This window comes from Oncorhynchus mykiss, chromosome 22, assembly GCF_013265735.2.
Source record: "Oncorhynchus mykiss isolate Arlee chromosome 22, USDA_OmykA_1.1, whole genome shotgun sequence".
In the NCBI taxonomy this organism is placed as follows: Eukaryota; Metazoa; Chordata; class Actinopteri; order Salmoniformes; family Salmonidae; genus Oncorhynchus; species Oncorhynchus mykiss.
In genome coordinates, this window is record NC_048586.1 from 26,586,263 (window position 1) to 26,607,372 (window position 21,110).

Consider the following 21,110-nt stretch of genomic DNA (forward strand, 5'->3'; position numbering starts at 1 on the left):
TGTACAGATGACCGTGGTACCTTCAGGCATTTGGAAATTTCTCCCAAGGATGAGCCAGACTTGTGGAGCTCTATAATTTGTTTTCTGAGGTCTTGGCTGATTTCTTTGGATTTTACCAAGATGTCAAGCAAAGAGGCACTGAGTTTGATGGTAGGCCTTGAAATACATCCACAGGTACACCTCAAATGATGTCAATTAGCCTATCAGAAGCTTCTAAATAATTTTCTGGAATTTTCCAAGCTGTTTAAAGGTACAGTCAACTTAGTGTATGTGAACTTCTGACCCACTGGGATTGTGATACAGTGATTTATAAGTGAAATAATTTGTCTGTAAACAATTGTTGGAAAAATTACTTGTCATGCACAAAGTAGATACCCGACTTGCCAAAACTATCATTTGTTAACAAAAAATTTGTGGAGTGGTTGAAAAACGAGTTTTAATGACTCCAACCTAAGTGTATGTAAACTTCTGACTTCAACTGTACGTTGAAGGGGAGTGGAAAATACAAACCACCTTTAGGCAAAATGTTACTGAGTTTTAAATAAATAAGTGCATTCATATCTGACAGACAGCTGAGCGAAAAGAGACATTGCTTTGTGAAAGATAGGGAAGCCTACCATTTATCTCCAAATTCATGATATCTAAGGCTTTGGGTAGCTTATAAAAATGCAGTTTCTAACTGTCAATCTGGATTTAATCTCTTCACACATGTAGGCCTTATAGATGTGTGTTTGGTTTTACTATACTTGAGGGGACCAGAACTCCTCACAAGGACAGTAAAACAAGGAAAATTCAATCAAGTGGGGACATTTTGCCGGTCCCAACAAGGAAAAATACTTTTTTAGTCTTAGTCTTGGGGTTAAGGTTAAGGTCAGAGTTTGGTTTAGGTTTAGGGGTTAGAGAAAATAGGATTTTGAATGGGAATCAATTGTTTGGTCCCCACAAGGATAGTAAAACGTGTGTGTGTGTATACATTGTGCTCGTATAGAACTGCTGCTTGTAGAAACAGTGAGGAACTGCAGTACAATTGTATAAAACTGCTCTAAATCAACCTTCATATGAAAACCACACAAAAGTCTAACCCTAAAGCCCAGACTACTGCACATACAAATGCATGGAATGTTGCTCCATTGCAAGGTTGCACAAATGCAAAGGCAGTATTGTCTCATAAAATGTGGTCCACCTTTTTACATCATTGCTCTGTGCCTTGAGTAAAAACCCAGTAGAATCTCCAGGATGCATTAACACATAGGAATATATCTGTGCCTCACCACTTGTTCATCTAAAACATTAGTCTATTCGATTTTGCTTGAACACCTATCAATTATCCCTGAAAGAACACCACCACCACCCCCAGCATCACTGTGCCTCTCCTCCATGTACAGTCCCACAACATAAAGTAGTCTCACTGCTGTCCAATCATTTCTCATTCAGTAAAATTAGAGTGAGAGAAAGATGAGGGTTCCATAGGTAAAACCTGCCGGGCAGAGCGACTACCCTGACTGCATGCCAATGTCCTCATGCCTGATGACCTTGTATGTTATCCAGTAGAAGATGTTGAAGAGGAGGAAGGCCATAGGGAAGGCTGCTCGGGACACAGTGTCAATCCTCTTGGCCCTGTCCACAAACCTTTTTCTTATTACCTCTTTCTCTTTAGGAGTTGGTGGTGCTGGGCCGGGGTTTGAGACAGCGTTTTTAACAGCCGACCCATCCTTCAGACACTGAGTCATGCCGTAACCAGAGAAATTGAAGCGGCCATCCCTCATGTCATCATCCTGGTGAAACAAAACAAAGGCAGAACCATGGTGAGTTTGCTTCTGTTCAATGGAGAGAAAGAGTTTCAGACACACTCCCATGTGCACACACACTATGACATTGTGGTGTATGGCCAGTAGCCATGTTCTTGCGTCCTTTTCTTGGCCCGTGACTCAGGTGTTGTACCCTTTACCTGAGGATGCCTCCAGGCGACATCTACAGCTGCTTCATTAACACTGGGGACACAGCTGAATGTCTCCCAGATACACCCTCCCTACCTCCCTCCCTCTGCTGCAGCAGCAACAACAAGCTAACACACTTAGATAACCTTAGATAACCTGACACACTTCAGTCAACAAGTCTCTGACTGCCCTAAATGTTCATTCAGCCCAGTTTCATCATGTCACACTTCCTTTTGAAAGACACCATTCATATGATCAGCCATGAGGCCCTGGGATTTGGTGTAGCAGTTACTGGCACCGCCTGCCTTTGGCGCATGTAAGCCTGTGTAAGCGAGGGATTGCTCGAATCCTGGTCCATATTGCATTTTCAACACACATTTTCTCAATCTTGCCTGTCTCTCCCCATCTCTTCAATAGCAATTAAAAAATACTGGAGTGGAACTCCCAATCTTTAAAAATGGTTAATGAGTCTGGGCTTTGCAGTGACTGTTCTAACGGCAATCCCACTGGGCACAGACGTCAATTGAATGTCTATTCCACGTTGGTTCAACGTAATTTCATTGAAATGGAGTAGAAACAACGTTGATTTAAGCAGCATGTGTCCAGTGGGATGCTCCTCAAGACTAGACTGTTTACCTTGTGAGTCCGCCTCTGTCTTCGCCTCAAGCGAAGTAAGTCCTTCTGTTGCCTGGAAACAAAGTTAACCCCAGCATATTCCAGTAGGGCAGCGAATACAAACAGGAGACACACGGCCATCCAGATATCAATGGCCTTCACATAGGACACCTGTGACAAGAAACAAACAAACAATAGTTTACTGGGACTGCATAATCCTTGTATGTCCTGGCGTCATGATGCATCGGTCAATTAACATTTCAATGGGATTATTATCTTCCCTCATTGTGCTTTGTTATGTTAATCAGAGTTGATGTAAATTCTAAATCACCATAATTAGAGGGGTGGTATTTGCTAACAAGTGCTTTAAACTTTCAAAGCTGAAATTGATATGAGTGATTTCAGCGATAGCACTGGAAGGAAATAATTGCTGCTTCAATTACCAAGGTAACATAAAGGAAACAGTAGCAGTTAGGCTGAAGCCTTCATCTCCCAGCCGAATGTGAGATGGAGGCTAGAATCTGAAGGATGACCTCTTATTCATCCTACAATGACCTCGTCTGTCTCTCAAAATGACAGGTCATTTGCATGGAGAGAAAACAACTCAACGTTGTTGAGTACTCTTTAGGCATATTGAGCTTTTGTTGCTGTGAGTTGGGCCTCTCAAAGTCCTATCTTAATATTTATCAGCGTTTCTTTCATGCGGGCCTCTTTGACGTGGCCGAGCCCTCCGTGGTCGAGCCCTCTGTGGTCATGTGTGGTCCAATGTGTAGGGAAATTATTGATCTTCAAGAGATGACTCACACTGGAGGCCTCTTGCTAGCGTAAGTGTGAATAGCAATTTAGTGTTTGACAGTGTACTGTCGCTGTGTATACACTACTGTTTAATTTAGTAATGTTATATCACCACCTAAATCACTATTCTAACAAGTTAAATACATTTCTTCAATATATTGTGATAATGTAATGTTTAAAGGTCTTCTCTGTTTTGCAACTTATTGATTTAAAAAATTAAAGACTTCACAAATGCATTGATATTCGCTTGATATAAATATATTGATTGCTTATCTATTGCCCTAGGCCACTTGACTCAGAACCCAATACTCAAAATTCAGGGAAGCATGGAGACTTCAACCTTAGGCATATTTACATTTCATGAGCAGTATCTGATTATGTACGACTTCGAAAATGAGTAGGAAATGGAATATTGATTGATCTGAACATGGCCCAGTATCCCTCTCTCCTCCATCAGATTGTCCACTCACCCTGCTTGGTTTAACAATATTACCTTAGGAAGGGAGGCTCTGGAGCCGGAGCTCTGGGTTGTCATGGTGAGCACGGTGGTGATGCCCAGCGCTACCCTGGCGGGCGCGGCATCCATGTTGATCCAGAAGGAGACCCAGGAGAGGATGACAATGAGGAGGCTGGGGATGTACATCTGGATCAGGTAGTAACCCATCTGTCTCTCCAAGTGGAACTTCACCTCAATGCAGGTAAATTTACCTGGAGAACAAAACACACTGACACCTCAGATCAGGGATGGTGTGATGAGAGGTGTGGTGTGTGCGGAAAATGTCTGTGAATGTGTGTGCGTACAGTGTGTGTGTGTGTGGTTCTCTGACCGGTGTTGTAGCTTTTGGTACAGTATCCCAGCTCCTTCTCATCTCTCATGATAAACTGGGGGAGGGTCAGCCCTGCGGCCACCTGCACCGGATTTTTGTCCTTGCTCTCCCACTCAAAGATCAAGTCATTCATGGTGTAGCCAACTGAGGAATGAATGAATACAGCAAAGATGTTTTAGAGGTTATTGCATTTTTACAAACCATGTTGCATGTGCTTTACCATATGGAATGTAAGGAGCAGTCACTTACAGCTCTCCAGTTGCATGGTACAGATCTGCATGTCCATGGGAAAGTTCTTCAGATCCATTGGACAAGATAGAATGAGAGTCAACCTTTGAAGAAGAGACATGTAAAGGTAAGGAGTCAACTGTGCAGGCATTCTTTGTGAATGTACAAATAAATTATGTAAATGATGTAGATACTGGCTTATTACATTATCGTGTTCTATACCTCACTCAATAGATGCATGTAATGTAAAAGTAAAAATCTTATATGGAACCTCATTTTTACTGTTTCAAGATTTAAATACAAGCTCCCTACAATGCATGCCTACTGTGTACAGTATGTAATAAACATATACTCCTCTCCTGCAGTCAATGCTCTTTCTCCTTCCCCTCTGAGAGCCTCCTCCTCCCACACAGCATGTGGGATTCCCTTCAGCAGGTTCTTATCACACTTTCATTACTGGACAGTTATTGCGTCTGAGATGTATTGTCGTCTGCAGTCTGCTCTCTCTCTCATCTCTTCTCTCATGAATGGAGCGAGTGGCTAACCACCTTTCATCTGTTCTCTCAGAACCCCCTGCCTCCCTCCACACCTGGGCTCCCCCGCCTGAATCAGCTCTCCAAATGGACAAAATTGAGCTGCATTATTCCGTTCCCTTGAGGTTTAAATCTGAGGCTGAGTTGTGTGACTGAAGTGATATTGAAATGAAATGAAATTTTATGTAATGTAAGTGTAGTAGTGATTTTTGTAGGAGGAGGCTATTGTATGAAGGTTACCCATGTCTCATCTACTACGAGTGGGCAACGCTAGGGATGAAGCAAATGCCCAGTGGAAATGAATAGCCTACATGAGCGGCTTTTTTTTTCTTCCATACTCCGTCCCTGAACGTATTCTAAACATCTTTGGAGAAAAATTCCCTGTAGCCTTTGGCTACTCAAGTAGTTTGTGTTTCTATGGAGACTCTTAGTGGAGACCATATTGCAGCCAATTCCTCCAGGTAAAGGAATGCTTTATTGAGATGAATCCCATGAAACCAGAGAGGTAGTCTTTGATGTTTCTTACAAAAGTAATTACATGTGTGTTAAGGGCTTGGAAGTAGACTAACGTTGAAGGGAATCTCTGACTGTCTGCTGAAATTTCACTGGATTTTAATATTTTCTTTGTTTGGATGTTTCCAATAGGAAATGTTCTGCGTGACCTTGTTCTACATCTCTCCAGCCTATTTCACTTATTTCCCCAATCAATAGAGTTGAGTCCACCATTCAATGCATGCTCCACATCTGACCTGATACTGTACAGGACGGTACCATCTTTGAAGACCCTCAGGAGCTTGTTGTCTGTGGTGACATCATGGAAGTTGGCACCTTTCTCATTGGCGAAGAACAGGTCAGGTTTCCAGATAGAATCCAACATGGATGGATCCAGGTCCAGAGAGGAGTCTGGGTATTTGCTGTACGCCAGCCGAGGGTCTCTCCACTTCTGTCGCAGGAAGATGTTCACTCTGTAATCCTTGAGTAAATAGTGAAATCAGCTTTAGAACGGTTTTATTTTGACAGATTAACTACTTTTGTCCCCATTAAATATACAGTATTCTACTTTTGATGACTAGAATATGTTGTGTCTGGTCACTTACTCATGACTGGTCACTTACTCATGACTGGTCACTTACTCATGACTGGTCAATGACTGGTCACTTACTCATGAAAACATTATTTTGCTGTGGACTTTTACATATTTAGAATGATAGTGTTACTAATACAAAACAACATTATCCTCTTAATATGTTGGCCAAATGCCTGCCTCAGGTTTTTGGTTCCATCGTAGTGACATGCAGCATTACATTTGGCACCTAATATTGCACCAATGATACTAATATTAATATCAATGGTAATAGAATACAGACGCTGTGGGACGACCACAACCTTAACTGGAGAAATTGCTCAATTATTTGTTTCACATAGAATTGTAATATGATAAATAATAGCATGAATGAATGGATGCAATACATGGATTTCAATGCATATTTGTATGTTTGTAAATCACAGCGCAATACCATCATCTAAAATCCAAATGACATTTTAAGAGTAGATACAAATTTGTTGAAAAGAGCCATCAAAAAATTGCAGCCATCAGTCTAACTTAGTTACTTGCTCCATATGATCAGTTTCCTCTGTTATTGCTGAAGTGCCATAATAGGAGATAGATGATGTTTGGGTGACCCAGGAAGTAGACGCAGAAAGTACATTGAAGTTTGAAGATGCATTTAGTATTGACTCATGCAGGCTTTAAGAAGCTCGTTTGCAGATGAACAGACCGTATCAGATGAGATGCCTTTTCTCTCCCTTTCAGAACAGACCTATTTGGTAGGCAGTAGTGTATTTGCGGTCAACAGTCTATTGGCAGTCCCAGATGTGTATGCTTATGTGTGACAAGTTATTGAACAATTGTGGGCAAATGTTTGAACCCCAGCTCAGCTGGCAAATACTGTCATTGCGATATAACTATTGAATGGGATCTCAATGCGTATTCTAGGTTTGCTATTGTTTACCCCTTGGGCAGTTGGATGTCTTGAGATATTACACCTGATCAATCTGCTGAAATCTCACACCTACAGCTATTGGCTGCAATTAAAGTGAATTATGTGCTTGCATTCACTGTGTAAATGATTAAAACAGAACTAACTTAACACATGCACAAGGGAGTGTCATGGGAATAGCAATCCAATATTGCCTTGAGTATAGTGTGCTATACTTGCCCCCTGGAGCTGCCAATAGACTAAGGGGATGGGACAAAGTGAATCATCGCACATGAAGAAGTAAACGTTGAAAACATCCATAAACTAAAAGGAAAATTAGCTCATGAACAGCAAAGAAATTATTTGGATTGGATGATTTAAATCTTAAACCCCAGAGGAGAAAAATAGCCAGGCTGTAGACAACATGACCAAGCACAACACTCCAACTCACCATTGTAGTTTCTGCTATAGAACCAAAGCTGTTGATAAATATGTTGCAGGTAACATTAACTGGGGGACCTGCAGGTTGGAGGACAGATAGCACATTGACATGTTTGACAGGGAAGAGGTAAGGCAAGAAGACGTTCGGGACACTTACCATGCTGGTCTCTGTGACCGAGCCCAAAGCTGTTGATAAAAATATTGCATGTAATGTTTACAGGGGGACCTGTGAAAAGGAGTGAGAATGAGGTGACAAGAAAAAGTCAATATGTTTTTTTAGCCCTTAATTATCATGTGCCATCTGCACGGGGTGCTTTAGCAAATAGAGGTGAGGGAGGTTGAGGAAGATAGTGGTGCAATATCTGTTGGACGTAACTTGAGTGTAATAAATGTATCTATCACCAAAATATGGGCTGTATGTATTTCTGTCAACATAAGAAAGGCATGTTGTTCTCCTAAGCACGCCATGCGTGGAGTAAAGCCACAGATAGTCGTTGACTAATCTCATCACCAAGTGTTTGTCTTCAAAAGCAGGTACAGTAATAAGACCAGGTAAAACAAATGGCGGGATCATTATTCAACAAACAGTGGTATCGTTCAGAAATACTGACTTACTTCAAAAGTATGGTGCCTGGTAAGTGGGGCTAATCATTGACTAAATAAGGATGACAACGAATGTTTTACTGGATGGGGTTAAAGGACAGACAAAAACACATGCTGAAAGACAATTCGAGAGACACGTTGACACACACATACACACACTGGCATTAAACAGTGGCACATGCAAACAGAACAGTTCATTTAGTGTCAGAAGCATTATGCTAATATCTTTGAGGACTGGTGGCAGAATACCTGGTAAATACATTAACAGGGGGAAAAAAATTGTAGGAAATAGTAAACCCTGTGTCATCTTAACGCCCTTCACTGACATGAGTTCTCCAAGCAGCCTTCACTGACATGAGTTCTCCAAACAGCCTTCACTGACATGAGTTCTCCAAGCAGCCTTCACTGACATGAGTTCTCCAAGCAGCCTTCACTGACATGAGTTCTCCAAGCAGCCTTCACTGACATGAGTTCTCCAAGCAGCCTTCACTGACATGAGTTCTCCAAACAGCCTTCACTGACATGAGTTCTCCAAGCAGCCTTCACTGACATGAGTTCTCCAAGCAGCCTTCACTGACATGAGTTCTCCAAGCAGCCTTCACTGACATGAGTTCTCCAAGCAGCCTTCACTGACATGAGTTCTCCAAGCAGCCTCAGACAGCAAAGACCCTTTAAAGCAGCGCCAAATCTTGGTCTCTGTGTTAAGATGTGAGCACAGTGCCCTTCCCCTGTGTATTCATCAATATTCAATGTGACGTGGTGGTATTAATATTTGCCTCTGTTTGTAGTCGGGCAACTACATTTAATGTCAGTAACAACATTTTTACGGAATAACTCTACACAACAACCTCGGCAAGGAAATGTAGGTCAGGCTCCAGCAGCACTGTGGGGAATAGTTGTGACACAGTATGGTTTGTAAGTGATAAACTAGCATCATCTATGTATATCCCTGTATACTGTACATGGATGTGCAAATGTACTGTAAGTGTGTGTGTGTGCGTGCGTGTGCATGTGTTGGTGTGGTATTACACCTCATTAGACTGGAATTATCTATCTGCCAGAGACTCTGTCCTTCATCAATTTACCAGACAAGGTAAGATCATGTTTTTCACTCCAGACTTTTTTTTCACCTCTACTCCAACATTCTCCCATATCCATATACTGATTAAAATTGTTTCTGCTTTTCAGAACAGACAAGTCTTCCCCTGATCTTAAGTCGATTTCTGAGGTCTTGTCTACACTTGTTTTCCATTCTCCCAGACAGAGTGGATAGATCTGGGCCAATGTTTCTGTGTTGAGGCTGAGTCTTGCTGACCAATCTCAGACTGGGTTTCCTGTGCTATTCTCCTCACAGTGGCCTTCTCTTCAGCATTGTTCCACCACTAGTCTCCCAGCCCTCCTGTCCCAGCCTGCCTGCCTCCCTGTCTGGGGTGTGCCCCTGCCTGCCGTTGATGTTTGTTGTCATGAATCTTGCACTGGAGGAAGAACTGAGCAATTTCCACCATCTGAGCCAGCTGCAAAGTCCAAATTGGCTATATTGTAAAAATAATGAAAACAAAAATGTAAGGTTAGGCATTAGGCTTAGCAGTGTGGTTAAGGTTAGGTTTAAATTAATTGTATGACTTTGTGGCTGTGCTAGCTAGTGACCACTCTGCAGAGCTGCCTCCAGGGCAAGATTCATGACAATAAATGCCAACCTGCTCCCTGAGCCCCACCAATGAGTTCCCTTCCCTCTCCTTACTCAGCTCCATCACAGTGACAGATGCTGTGTCTCTCCCCCTCACCACAACACAACAATAGAGGAACTCAACAGCCCACAGTCTAGCCAGAGGGAACCAATCCCTCATCTGTGGCTGTCACTGTTGCACCACCGTTGGTTTGGGGCCCACATCTATAACTTTAAGCTCATTATTGTTTTTCTAGTGTTGAATACTCATGGTAAATATAGCTGTTGCACACTATAAATGACAATTGAGAAAATAGCTATAGTTATTGGGTGTTGTGATGGTGGACTGAGATACAAAACTATATCTAGCCTACTGCTTGGTTCTGGTGTGAGCCCTTCATGTTCGATAGCTCAATCCCATAAGTCCTACAGGGATGAGGATGTCACTGTCTACAAGTGTGATTGATAGCCATTCTTCTTTAAATATTTAAGGGGTGGGTTTCATCAATAGACAAATACATAATTAATGTTCATAATGGGCCTTATTTACAATTGATGGGTTTTTAAGTTGAGAATGTATACATTGTTCAAAATATGTCCTATTGACTGTTGAGGGTGTGTTCAGCTTGAGAATGTTTACACCTACATCATTTTATGTAAGGGATGTCAATACTAGAAAGTTAAATATAGCCATATAGGTGGAAACACTGATAATTCCAGATGCATTTTATGCAAATGTTTTGTAATCCACACTAAACAAGTCATAGGAAAGCCAAATAAAAACCAACCTTTGAAGTTCGGTCTTATTCGTGCATCATAACCCGATGTTCTACCCATCAATGAGTCCAGAAAGTCTGAGGGAGACAAGTTAGCAGTAGATCCTGATCTGGACTCATGCTCCTTGGCATCCACCACCCTGTGAGAAACAAATAAAAACACCTACTTAGTCCAAAGTGTGGTGAAAACATTTATATTTAAACACAACCAAAGATGATCCTGGCCTGAATAGGTATTGAGATAAACACAAATGCGATTCAAATTCTATGATTATGGAGAATTACAATAGTGTGGAACACATTGGCAGACAAGGTGTGCAATAAGCCTCTTGTCACTGTAATGGAGAATTGGCATCGTGACTCTCCTCATTGTATACCTATTGGCTATGCACATTCTGAAATAAGTCACTCCGGCATAGGCTACTATAATTTCACAACGTTTTGACAACGCCCACAGAGTTAGAGGCAGTGATTAGCTTGGCTACACATGCTAAGCTATATTTTCAGTCCAATGACTGAACATTAAAGCTGTATGATTTTTACCTTCCATTAGTAACATTGGAACTTTAAGGTCCATGAGGAAATAATGTGTTCATTTTAGGTAGGTTCATATTACATTTCCTAAACTTAGTTTTAATGGCAACGCACTTTGCCTTTTCAAACGATTAACATTACAGTTGAATAGACTACATATACATACATCCAAGGAAGTATCTAATTCGATTTGGAATAGTTTTATTTGTTTTTGTTAAATAGCCAATAACGTAGCCATTCACCTACCTGCTGTTGTTGGTCTCCATTAAACATGCAAATAAAGCAGTCAAGACTTTGATAAAGGGGCAATTCATTCCTCTTGATTTTTTATTTCTTCACTTCTTTATTTCTTCCATATGTGAATGCTGGTCAAACACACAATCCAAGCAGCAGTGTCGCTTTATTTCTGACCAAAGCGCAGTTGGGTGTTCTCGTGGCACACAGAGAATACGCAGGTGGCATTCCAGTTCGTAGGATCATAGTTTAGTTTGATGAAACACTGGTTCCCAGAATCATAAATTCTGAGTCATTGCCGCCAAAAAAGAACCTGTAAAAAAAAACGTCGTGAGGTGACACAAATCGCCAAGTCGTCAATGAGGCGTTCTCGCTTTCATTCAAAAACTCACTGAAAACAGATGTATGTTCTCAAAAACATATAGCAGTGTTGAAGCATAATCTTTCCTTGCGTTGAAGACTGTCCACTGCTGGAATGGAGACAAGTGGACGCCTCTTCAGATTCAGCACTTGGATAGCTCCCGTTACCTTTGCGCGCAAGCGCACCATTCAGAACTGGAGGGCGCGAGTTGATTTTCATATAAATGAGGAATACAACATTTAAAAAAATAAATTCAAATTAGTGTTGTTAATGATCCAAATTCCTGTGTTTCGAGTAAAATTCCCCTAAAAGCTGTCCATAAAAAGATATGGATATGGAAGTGCTCAGGTCAGGAGGGACTGCACACAGATGTTGTGTGCCAGAACATCTTGTTGTCAGACAATAGTTTTCTAGAATGTTTCATCACCTGACACTGGCTGGCTGGCTGCCTGCAACCTGGTCTCAGAGCACTTCATATTATTCTGTAAGTAAATCTGAGACACTCCATTTAGTTTGATATATTATGTTTCATGTGGTATGTATTAATATGTGCAAAAAGTACTATATGTTACGAATTGTAGCTAGCTGGCTAACGTTAGTAAGCAGTTGCTTATCTACAGATAGTTTGTTAATAGTATAACCATCTGTAGATCACCTATATGGGACTATCTGAATAAAGTGTGACCCAAATGATTCATGTTTTCCAATGGAGACACACACACGGCAATTAACTACCTAGAAAAGAGAGATTAACAGCATCCTCTGTGAGCAGCAACAGGTATACTAACAACATTTAGGTTGGTGCTGCAAAACCAGCACCAACCAGAGTCTAAATGGATTGCACTATAAACCAGGGAATGTAAAATCCTCAATTCCACAGCAGCAAGCAACAGTGGCCAATCTCACTTGTATCTGGGCAGTTTTATGAAAGAAAGGCTTGTCCTGCATTGTGCCTTATTTTAATGGGCATTGGAAGTCCTGGGTGAGTGAAAGAGACAGCTCTAGTCGGGGGATTAGGGTGTTTTATTATTGTTAAACCCACAGATTGATACACCTCTCTTTCCTTTTGGTGACGTGCAGAATGGGATTTAAATTCCTTAATTATCTGACGGTTATCTGATCCACCTGCCCAAAGGTCCTTACTGATGGGATCTAATGACCATTTGGAGTGGGGACTGGAGGTTGGAACATGGTCAAGACAATTGTAGCTGTCTTTGGACTCAGAGTGACTACGGATGGGGTCAGTGTGTCTTGATCCTCTATACATTGTCTCATGACTTATTCATCATACATCCTGTCTGGGTTTATTTAATGAGATATGGGAAGAGTTTCTGGTTGATCGGTGAAACCTTCTCTAAGATAACGTTTGCCAAGATGAGGGTTTCTCTTTAGGGATGTTATGAGATTTCTCTGGGATCTGAGACAAGTTGTGTTTTGGTGTGTGTGTTGTGTACAAAAGTCTTCCTAGTCACGGAAAACAGGAGGGGAACTATTGCAGCTCATTACAATAGGCCAAGGCTACTTTAATAAAGATTGGGAAACACCCCCGGCTGCATGTTTTGGGTTTTGCTCTAGCACCACATAGCTGATTCAAATGACCAACTCATCAGCATGCTTTGATTGTTTGAATCAGCTGTGTAGTGCCAAGGCAAAAAACTAAACGGGCACCCAGGGGGGCCCCCAGGACCGACTTTGGGAAACCCTGACCTAGATGATTCAATATTGGTCTGATGACTCAAAACATACTACATTTTTTCCTCTACATTTTCTCATTTAAAACATAACTTTTTTAATGACTGTGACTGGAAGGTTCATGTATTGTATACTCTGTAGTGCAAATAAAACTGATTCATCCATTGAAAGTCTCTTAACCTTTCATTGCCGTTGGGGAGTAGAACATGTCAATTCACAGGTGCTCTAATGAAAAAGAAAGGACACACCTCAAACCAGAGCAATTCATACATCCTGTACCATGAGATCCAATGTGACACTTGCAATTTGGTTCATAGAATTAAACAGGGGAGGAGAGAAAGAGGAGGAAGATGGAGTGGATTATTTCCTCCTGGGCCTCAGTCTCTCGCAGCAGAACAGCACAGCAGAGGAGCTTGAAGCTGAGCCAGTCAGTAACAGAGTGCCAGACTGAGGAGTAATATAACCCCCAAGCATGTCACAGCATTCAGCCATGTGTTGTACCAAGAAGTAATCTCACACAGCCTATGGATGGCTTGACATGAATGATAGAGAGAGAGAGAGACGTTTTCACACTGTTGTTGTTATTGTTGTTGTGTCTCTCTGTGTGCTCTCCAGCCTTCCCAAGTCCAATGAACATCATTCATGCCTTTCGACCATGATGATAAGGCACTTGCAGCCTCCTAAATGGCTTACACAGTTTGAATTCAGGACAGGTCCATGCTCTTATATAAATACTTAAGAAATGAGCAACGCTAAATATCTAAATCGGATTTTATATGTCAGTCTCACTCGTGTGTGTGTGTGTGTGTGTGTGTGTGTGTGTGTGTGAGTGTGAGTGAGAGTGAGTGCATCTCTCTGTCAGTCAGTCAGTTATCCCCTTATCCCCTGGCTCCCTCTGGGTGGCCAACCTTTCAGCATTTACAGTGATGTGCCTCTGAAATCTGTTTCCAGGGCAACCGGGGCACCAAATACATTCCCGGAGGCATCTTGCTGGTGTGTCTTTTGTTTATACTATTCATATCTGAGAGACAATTTATCCACTCCTACTTACAATATATGAATATGCTAACTGAAAAAGACAGTGAATGACAAAGGGAAAATATATTCAGTGACAAACGATTTTCAAACAGATGATTTGAATAACCTCACATTGTCCTTATTAATCCACACTGTTTTATCCACCCTGGACTCAGGAGTAGATGTAACATAGTAAAAGTAAATCTGTCCCCCTCCATTTAGTGTGATATGATAAGTGTCATATGGTATGATATATCACGAATTCCAATTTCTTGTGGCTAACACTAGGTAGGTAGCTGACGTTATCTAGGTGGCTAACGTTATCTAGTGTTAGGGTAAGGGTAACGTTTAGGGTTAGGATAATGGTTAGGGTTAGGGTTAGTGGATAGTTAGCGAAAATGTTGTTGACAGTTATTGAACATCTACAAACCATCTACATGGGACATAATTTAAGATATTTCTTCACATGGCAATTACTCTGTGTACTCTAAATATAGCATTTTATCAAATTGATTGCAATATTAAATACGTTATCCATCATCTGTTAATCGCACCGTCTTAATCAAATTCACTCTGGTTTGCATAGTTGGGTAAAAGGAGAGAGAACATCCAGGATCTGAATAATGAATAAGTGAATGTGTTTTCCATCACTGTTCTCCAGTGTCACAGTATGGTCTGCCCAGGTTGATGAGCTATTATGAGGGAACAGGCTGTCAATGCGGGGCATGTCCACTTGATGGCTGTGACTTTAAATCGACATGACATTATCTTCAGAAGAACATACTTGAGGCAGTCACCTGCTGAAAGCCTCTACTTTCTCCCCAGTCAGGACGAAGCAGTTCCAACGACCCTCTCCATTAAGCAGAGAGAGGGAGATAGAGAGAAGACAGACTGAGGGAGATAGATAGAAAGGGAAAGCAGAGAGAGAAAGAGGGAAGTAGAGAGACAGAAAGAGAAATGGAAAGAAAGAGAGAGAGATTAGGTGGAGAAGAGAGACAAACAGAGACAGAGAAAAGAGAGAGAGATAAAGCTGGGCTACTGAGCTCACCTGGAAACAACAAGCAGGCTTGAGCCTCCCTGATGCTCATGTTCAGTGGAGTGGAGCATCAAGTGTTGGGGAGTATCCATTGCACCATCGATCCTTTGTATTTTTACCCCACTTAATGACTTTCCCTGTATCATTCATCCCATGAATTTAAACAAAGAGAAGAGGTGAGGTGGATTGTTATTGGTGGTTATACAGTAGCTATGGCATGGTGAGTTTTACTAACTGGAAAGAGGAAACACACAAATATTTAATTAGAGGACTCATGAGGAGAGAGGATGGTAATGAATTCTACATAGAGACAACATCCCTCAATATTATCCCTGATCTTTTTCTCATAGTAAAGTAACGTGAAGCTATTTAGCAGAATCTTACCATATCCACTGAAGATGACAAACACAATATGACAAGACAGGGACACTGGTTTCAGTGTGGAGATATGGAGATTCCATGGACTTTCCAATAAACAACAAAAATATACAAGCAGACACTTTACCAGACACTTTTATCCAACGCGATGTAAGGTTCTATCAGAATATCAAATGTGTACGCGTACACACAAGTGTTCTAGAATATTGGGCCGCTGGCTTTCATACTTTTGGAATTTCTCAGTACAGCTCAAGCAATTTCTCCAACTGTCAACACTTTTAAATGAATAGAGGACGTGTACCAGAGACACATTGGTTGGGAATTGTGGGGACGTGCCCGTCCGGACTGTGCACCCGGATGGTGGTCTCAGAGCTGCATAGCTGTGTCACAATGGGTCGCCGGACTATCGCGTCTCAGCGTCTGTGGACTATGATTTACACTTTACAGTCCTGCATGCATTCATTTTACGTACGGGTAGTCCCAATAATCTAACCCACTATCCTGGCATTGCAAGTGCCATGCTCTACCAACTGAGCTACAGAGGACCGCTTTCTGATCGAGCAGACAGCCTGTGGTGTGCATGATGGATCCAGGTTGAGTGACCCCCTCAGGGCCTATAGGAGGATGCTGATCTCAGGTGAGGAGTGGGTGACTGGTGAGGAGCCCACCTGTCAATCACAGCCCTCTCTCCCCATCAGCGGGACCAACCTGGCAGTCACTCAGCCTTCCTTTCTACATCACTGAGCACTAAAACCCCACTGATCCCCAGTCTAGACCCTCAGTAGGCTCCACGCTCCATACTCACACTGGTCAGTCACAACAAAACCCTACCCTGTCTGTTTATCTATCTGTGTGATTACAGTGTCTCTGTAGCAAATACTTACTGAGCTGGGCTCCCATGCCCTTAGGGATATATGGAATAAGACTGAGCACAAAAATACAAGGTAAAAAATGTTATTAGGATCCATGTGGTAGAAGGAGCACGCACATTGAATTGAGTGTATTTCCTGCTTGTTCTCCAAAAGTAATTTGGGGTTACATGTTGATAGAGTCCATTGCATGGATTAGCTTACCTGCTTGCCTCATTGCCTCTCTGGTCTATGGTTTAGATTGGAATCTCTAGATGCAGTCACCCAAACCCAAAAGGCAGACACTTCCCTGGTCCAACGTCTGAATTTCTCTGGTCCAACGTCTGCATTTCTCTGGGCCAACGTCTGCATTTCTCTGGGCCAACGTCTGCATTTCTCTGGGCCAACGTCTGCATTTCTCTGGTCCAACGTCTGCATTTCTCTGGTCCAACGTCTGCATTTCTCTGGGCCAACGTCTGCATTTCTCTGGTCCAACGTCTGCATTTCTCTGGGCCAACGTCTGCATTTCTCTGGGCCAACGTCTGCATTTCTCTGGGCCAACGTCTGCATTTCTCTGGTCCAACGTCAGCATTTCTCTGGGCCAACGTCTGCATTTCTCTGGTCCAACGTTAGCATTTCTCTGGTCCCAACATCTGCATTTCTCTGGGCCAACGTCTGCATTTCTCTGGGCCAACGTCTGCATTTCTCTGGGCCAACGTCTGCATTTCTCTGGGCCAACGTCTGCTTGACGCTGACACTGGCTCACAATTAATCTATTTCTGGCTGGCAGGCTTTTCTCACTGAGCAATGTCACTGGAGCTGTACATGACTGTCAGAAGGATGAAGGGGGAGATTGAAGATTGAGCACAATTCCAATTGCTTAGCTTGTTTACATCAGCTCTCCCCTCAGTGGAGCTTAGCAGTATGTTAAAGACCCAGTTACCAACAAGACGGAGACCGACAAAGGACGATCACTTATTTTCATGTTATTTAATCATATTTTATTTGAGTCTCGTCTCAAATCCTCAGCGGCTTGTGTAGGATTTTACTGTAGGTTGAGATTCCAACTCAGTTTGACTCATATTCCATATGTCCGGTTGGATATTCCCTATGGTAAGGAATGTTGACTGATACAACTGCATGTTACATCCGCAGAGGTCTGTCAGAGGAAGCTGGGAAATTCCTCCCTTGGTAGTTGCTGTCACTCTATTCCAGCAGTCCTCAAACCTCTGCTCAGGGACCCCAGAAGGTCCACAATTTTGTTGTAGCCCTGAACTCACCTGATTAATCTAGTCAAGGGCTTGATGATTAGTTGACCGTATGAATCAGGTGTGCTAGCTGTGGAATAGTTCAAATACATGGAACGTCAGGGTTACTTAAGGAGAGGTTTCAGAACGCCTGCTATATTTTATAGCAGAGGCGGGGGCTACAAAAAGTATGCATGTGCAAGAAGTGTATCTATGGGCTGTAAACACACAATACAGCACATGATGTGCTTGCACCAAACATTGTTCCATAAAAGTGATTATCATGCATTCTGTCAAATGGAAGGCTATGCTTAAGATGACTGACTGTCAGACACTGAATATGCTCCCATACATAGAGTAGGGTTTAAGTAAGGGTTGTGGCTATATGCGCTATTAAGAAACTGAACAAATGCGGAAAATCAATTTGTACCTGTACTGTACATTGATATTATGCTGTATGTCACTAACGCTATATTACACAATATCATCATCATTCATGGTTGTATTCTATGCGTGTGTATTAAATGAATGTATAATGCTGAAGTCCTGTATAGGGGTTTAATCTCATTGCAGTAACAGGGCTAACACTGCTTTCATTATTCAGTGTCGGCAGTCCTCACTTGTCATGTTTTCCTGCCCACATGTCATGTTAGTCATGGTGAGAACAGTCAAACAATGACTCATCCATTTCCTGCTATATTAATCTAACAAACTGCATTTAATTGACAAAACCCTGTGTGAGAATGCATGATAAATAGACCAGATATGTTAAGCAGACTAGGCTGAGGATTCTCTACATATTTTACTCATTACTTTCTCATTAATTGAACCCCTTCGTGATCAGTATCTTTATTTTGATTCTACTGCAAAAATAATCCTGAGGAAATGTAACTAAATTTAAACAAATTTTAAAAGCACCTCCACAAACTACTGGAGCTACTTTGGAATGTACACTGTTTAAACTAAAGTATGTGGTCACCCCTTTAAATGACGGGATTCGGCTATTTCAGCCACACCCGTTACTGACTGGTGTATAAAATCGAGGACACAGCCATGCAATCTCCATAGACGAACATTGGCAGTTGAATGGCCTCACTGAAGAGCTCAGTGACTTTCAACGTGGCACTGTCATAGGATGCCACCTTTCCAACAAGGCAGTTCGTCAAATGTATGCCCTGCTAGAGATGCCCCGGTCAACTGTAAGTGCTGTTGTTGTGAAGTGGAAATGTCTAGGAGCAACAAAGACTCAGCCGCAAAGTGGTAGGCCACAAAAGCTTACAGAACGGGACCGCGGAGTGCGGAAGTGCGTAGCACGTAAAAATCATCTGTCCTCGGTTGCAACACTCACTACCAAGTTCCAAACTGCATCTGGAAGCAACGTCAGCACAGAAACTGTTCGTAGGGAGCTTCATGAAATGGGTTTCCATGGCCAAGCAGCCACATACAAGTCTAAGACCACCATGTGCCAAGCGTCAGCTGGAGTGGTGTAAAGCTCACCGTCATTGGATTCTGGAGAAGTGGAAACATGTTCTCTGGAGTGATGAATCACACTTCACCAACTGGCAGTGCGACGGACGAATCTGGGTTTGGCTAGGGGAACGCTACCTGCCCGAATGCATAGTGCCAACTGTAAAGTTTGGTGAAGGAGTAATTATGGTCTTGGGCTGTTTTTCAAGGTCTGGGCTAGGCCCCTTTGTTCTAGTGATGGGAAATCTTGATGCTCCAACATACAATGACATTTTCAACAATTCTGTGCATCCAACTTTGTGGTAACAGTTTGGGAAATGGCCCTTTCCTGTTTCAGCATGACAATGCCCCAGTGCACAAAAGCGAGGTCCATACAGAATTGGTTTGTCGAGATCGATGTGGAAGAACTTGACTGGCCTGCACAGAGCCCTGACCTCAACCCCATGGAACCCCTTTGGGATGAATTGGAACCCTGACTGCGAGCCTGGCCTAATCGCCCAAAATCAGTGCTCTACCTCACTAATGCTCTTGTGGCTGAATGGAAGCATAGTGCCCGCAGCAGTGCCCGCAGCAATGTTCCAACCGCTAGTGGAAAGCCTTCTCAGAAGAGGGGAGGCTGTTATAGCAGTAAAGGTAGAACCAACTCCATATTAATGCAAATTATTTTGGAATGAGATGTTTGACGAGCAGGTATCCACATACTTTTGGTATGTTGTGTATTATTACTTGACAACAATTGTAAGCCTCACTAAATTTCTCACTACATAATTATTATAAGCTTGAAATGTTGCATGTTAAATTGGCTGCAAATTCATACCTTCATGTGAATAAAATGTGATTAGAATGCACCAGTCTTTAATGATATGTAGTTATGGAAATATATTGAAAACCTACATTTTGAAAACCAATTCCAGAGCCATGCAGCTACTGAATACACAATTATTACATAGATAGAAAATTAGTGAAGCTTACAGGGACTTGTCTTTGAAGTAAAGATATTCTCCCCCTATGAAAACAAGCACCTCTAGGTACCGATTTGAGAGCAGGTAAATTACCGGTTCATTTCAATTACCACCTCATTTCCTATGAAACACCAGGTTAATACTAGTGGACGTTGTGAGATGGCAGGTCATTCCTGTGCTGTGGGGAGCCCAGTGACCTGGTACGTTGAAGGGTATGATCTGACAGGACATTGATCTGACAGGACATTGATCTAGTCTATCAGGCCAGGTCCAGGAGACAGCCCAGTGAGCTCTGATTACTGAAGAAGAGTTTGCTATGCTTGGCTTCACTCCACAGAACTGGGACTAGCAACTGGTCAGTGCCAATGAATAACTGAATATATCTGTGGAATAATTTTCTTTACTCTAAATGTATAGGTCCTGGAGTTTTTGTTTAGATAATAATATCACCTTTCTCTATTTTTGTTTCTCTAAAGTTACTGTCAATCAATCAAATCAAATCAAATGTATTTATAAAGCCATTTTTACATCACCAGATCAATCAATAAGATACAGTATCTACTGTATATGAAGACATATGCCTACATTATATTACTTAATTGTATTCTGGTCTTGAAGAGGAATAAAGATAATGTATTATTTTCATAAGAGCACAGTTATTTTACCAATAGCTGTTGTGTGTCTGTGGAAAGCTTCAGTATCTCTTACGGGAAAAACCACATAAATTTCACGTGAACACGTGATCTCGTGTGATCTCATGTGATTTAATGTGAAGTTAATATAACAACGTGACAACAAAAGAGTGGCATCTCCACTGCTATTTTAATTAACAGTTATTGTCACGCCCTGACCGTAGAGAGCTTTTTATGTCTCTATTTTGGTTTGGTCAGGGTGTGATTTGGGTGGTTATTCAATGTTCTTTATTTCTAGGTTT

General features: G+C 42.0%; 1 protein-coding gene across 1 annotated transcript; it reads right to left on the reverse strand.

The window, feature by feature from the left end:
* Positions 1–375: 375 nt before the first annotated feature.
* glra2 (glycine receptor, alpha 2) lies at positions 376–11,718 on the reverse strand. The gene is made up of 9 exons (XM_021579357.2): positions 11,181–11,718; positions 10,413–10,540; positions 7,366–7,433; positions 5,685–5,908; positions 4,424–4,506; positions 4,175–4,318; positions 3,841–4,055; positions 2,574–2,723; positions 376–1,775 (listed from the first exon to the last, which is right to left on the reverse strand). Exons 1-9 carry the CDS (start codon positions 11,246–11,248, stop codon positions 1,494–1,496), a joined length of 1,362 nt encoding a protein of 453 aa, XP_021435032.2. The 5' UTR covers positions 11,249–11,718; the 3' UTR covers positions 376–1,493.
* Positions 11,719–21,110: the final 9,392 nt, after the last annotated feature.

Coding starts and splice junctions, on each gene's coding strand:
- glra2 (XM_021579357.2), bottom strand. CDS start 11,248: ATGAATTGCCCCTTTATCAAAGTCTTGACTGCTTTATTTGCATGTTTA. Junction 10,541..11,180: donor ATGGAGACCAACAACAGCAG/GTAGGTGAATGG, acceptor TGTTTCTCACAG/GGTGGTGGATGCCAAGGAGC. Junction 5,909..7,365: donor CTATAGCAGAAACTACAATG/GTGAGTTGGAGT, acceptor TATTTACTCAAG/GATTACAGAGTGAACATCTT.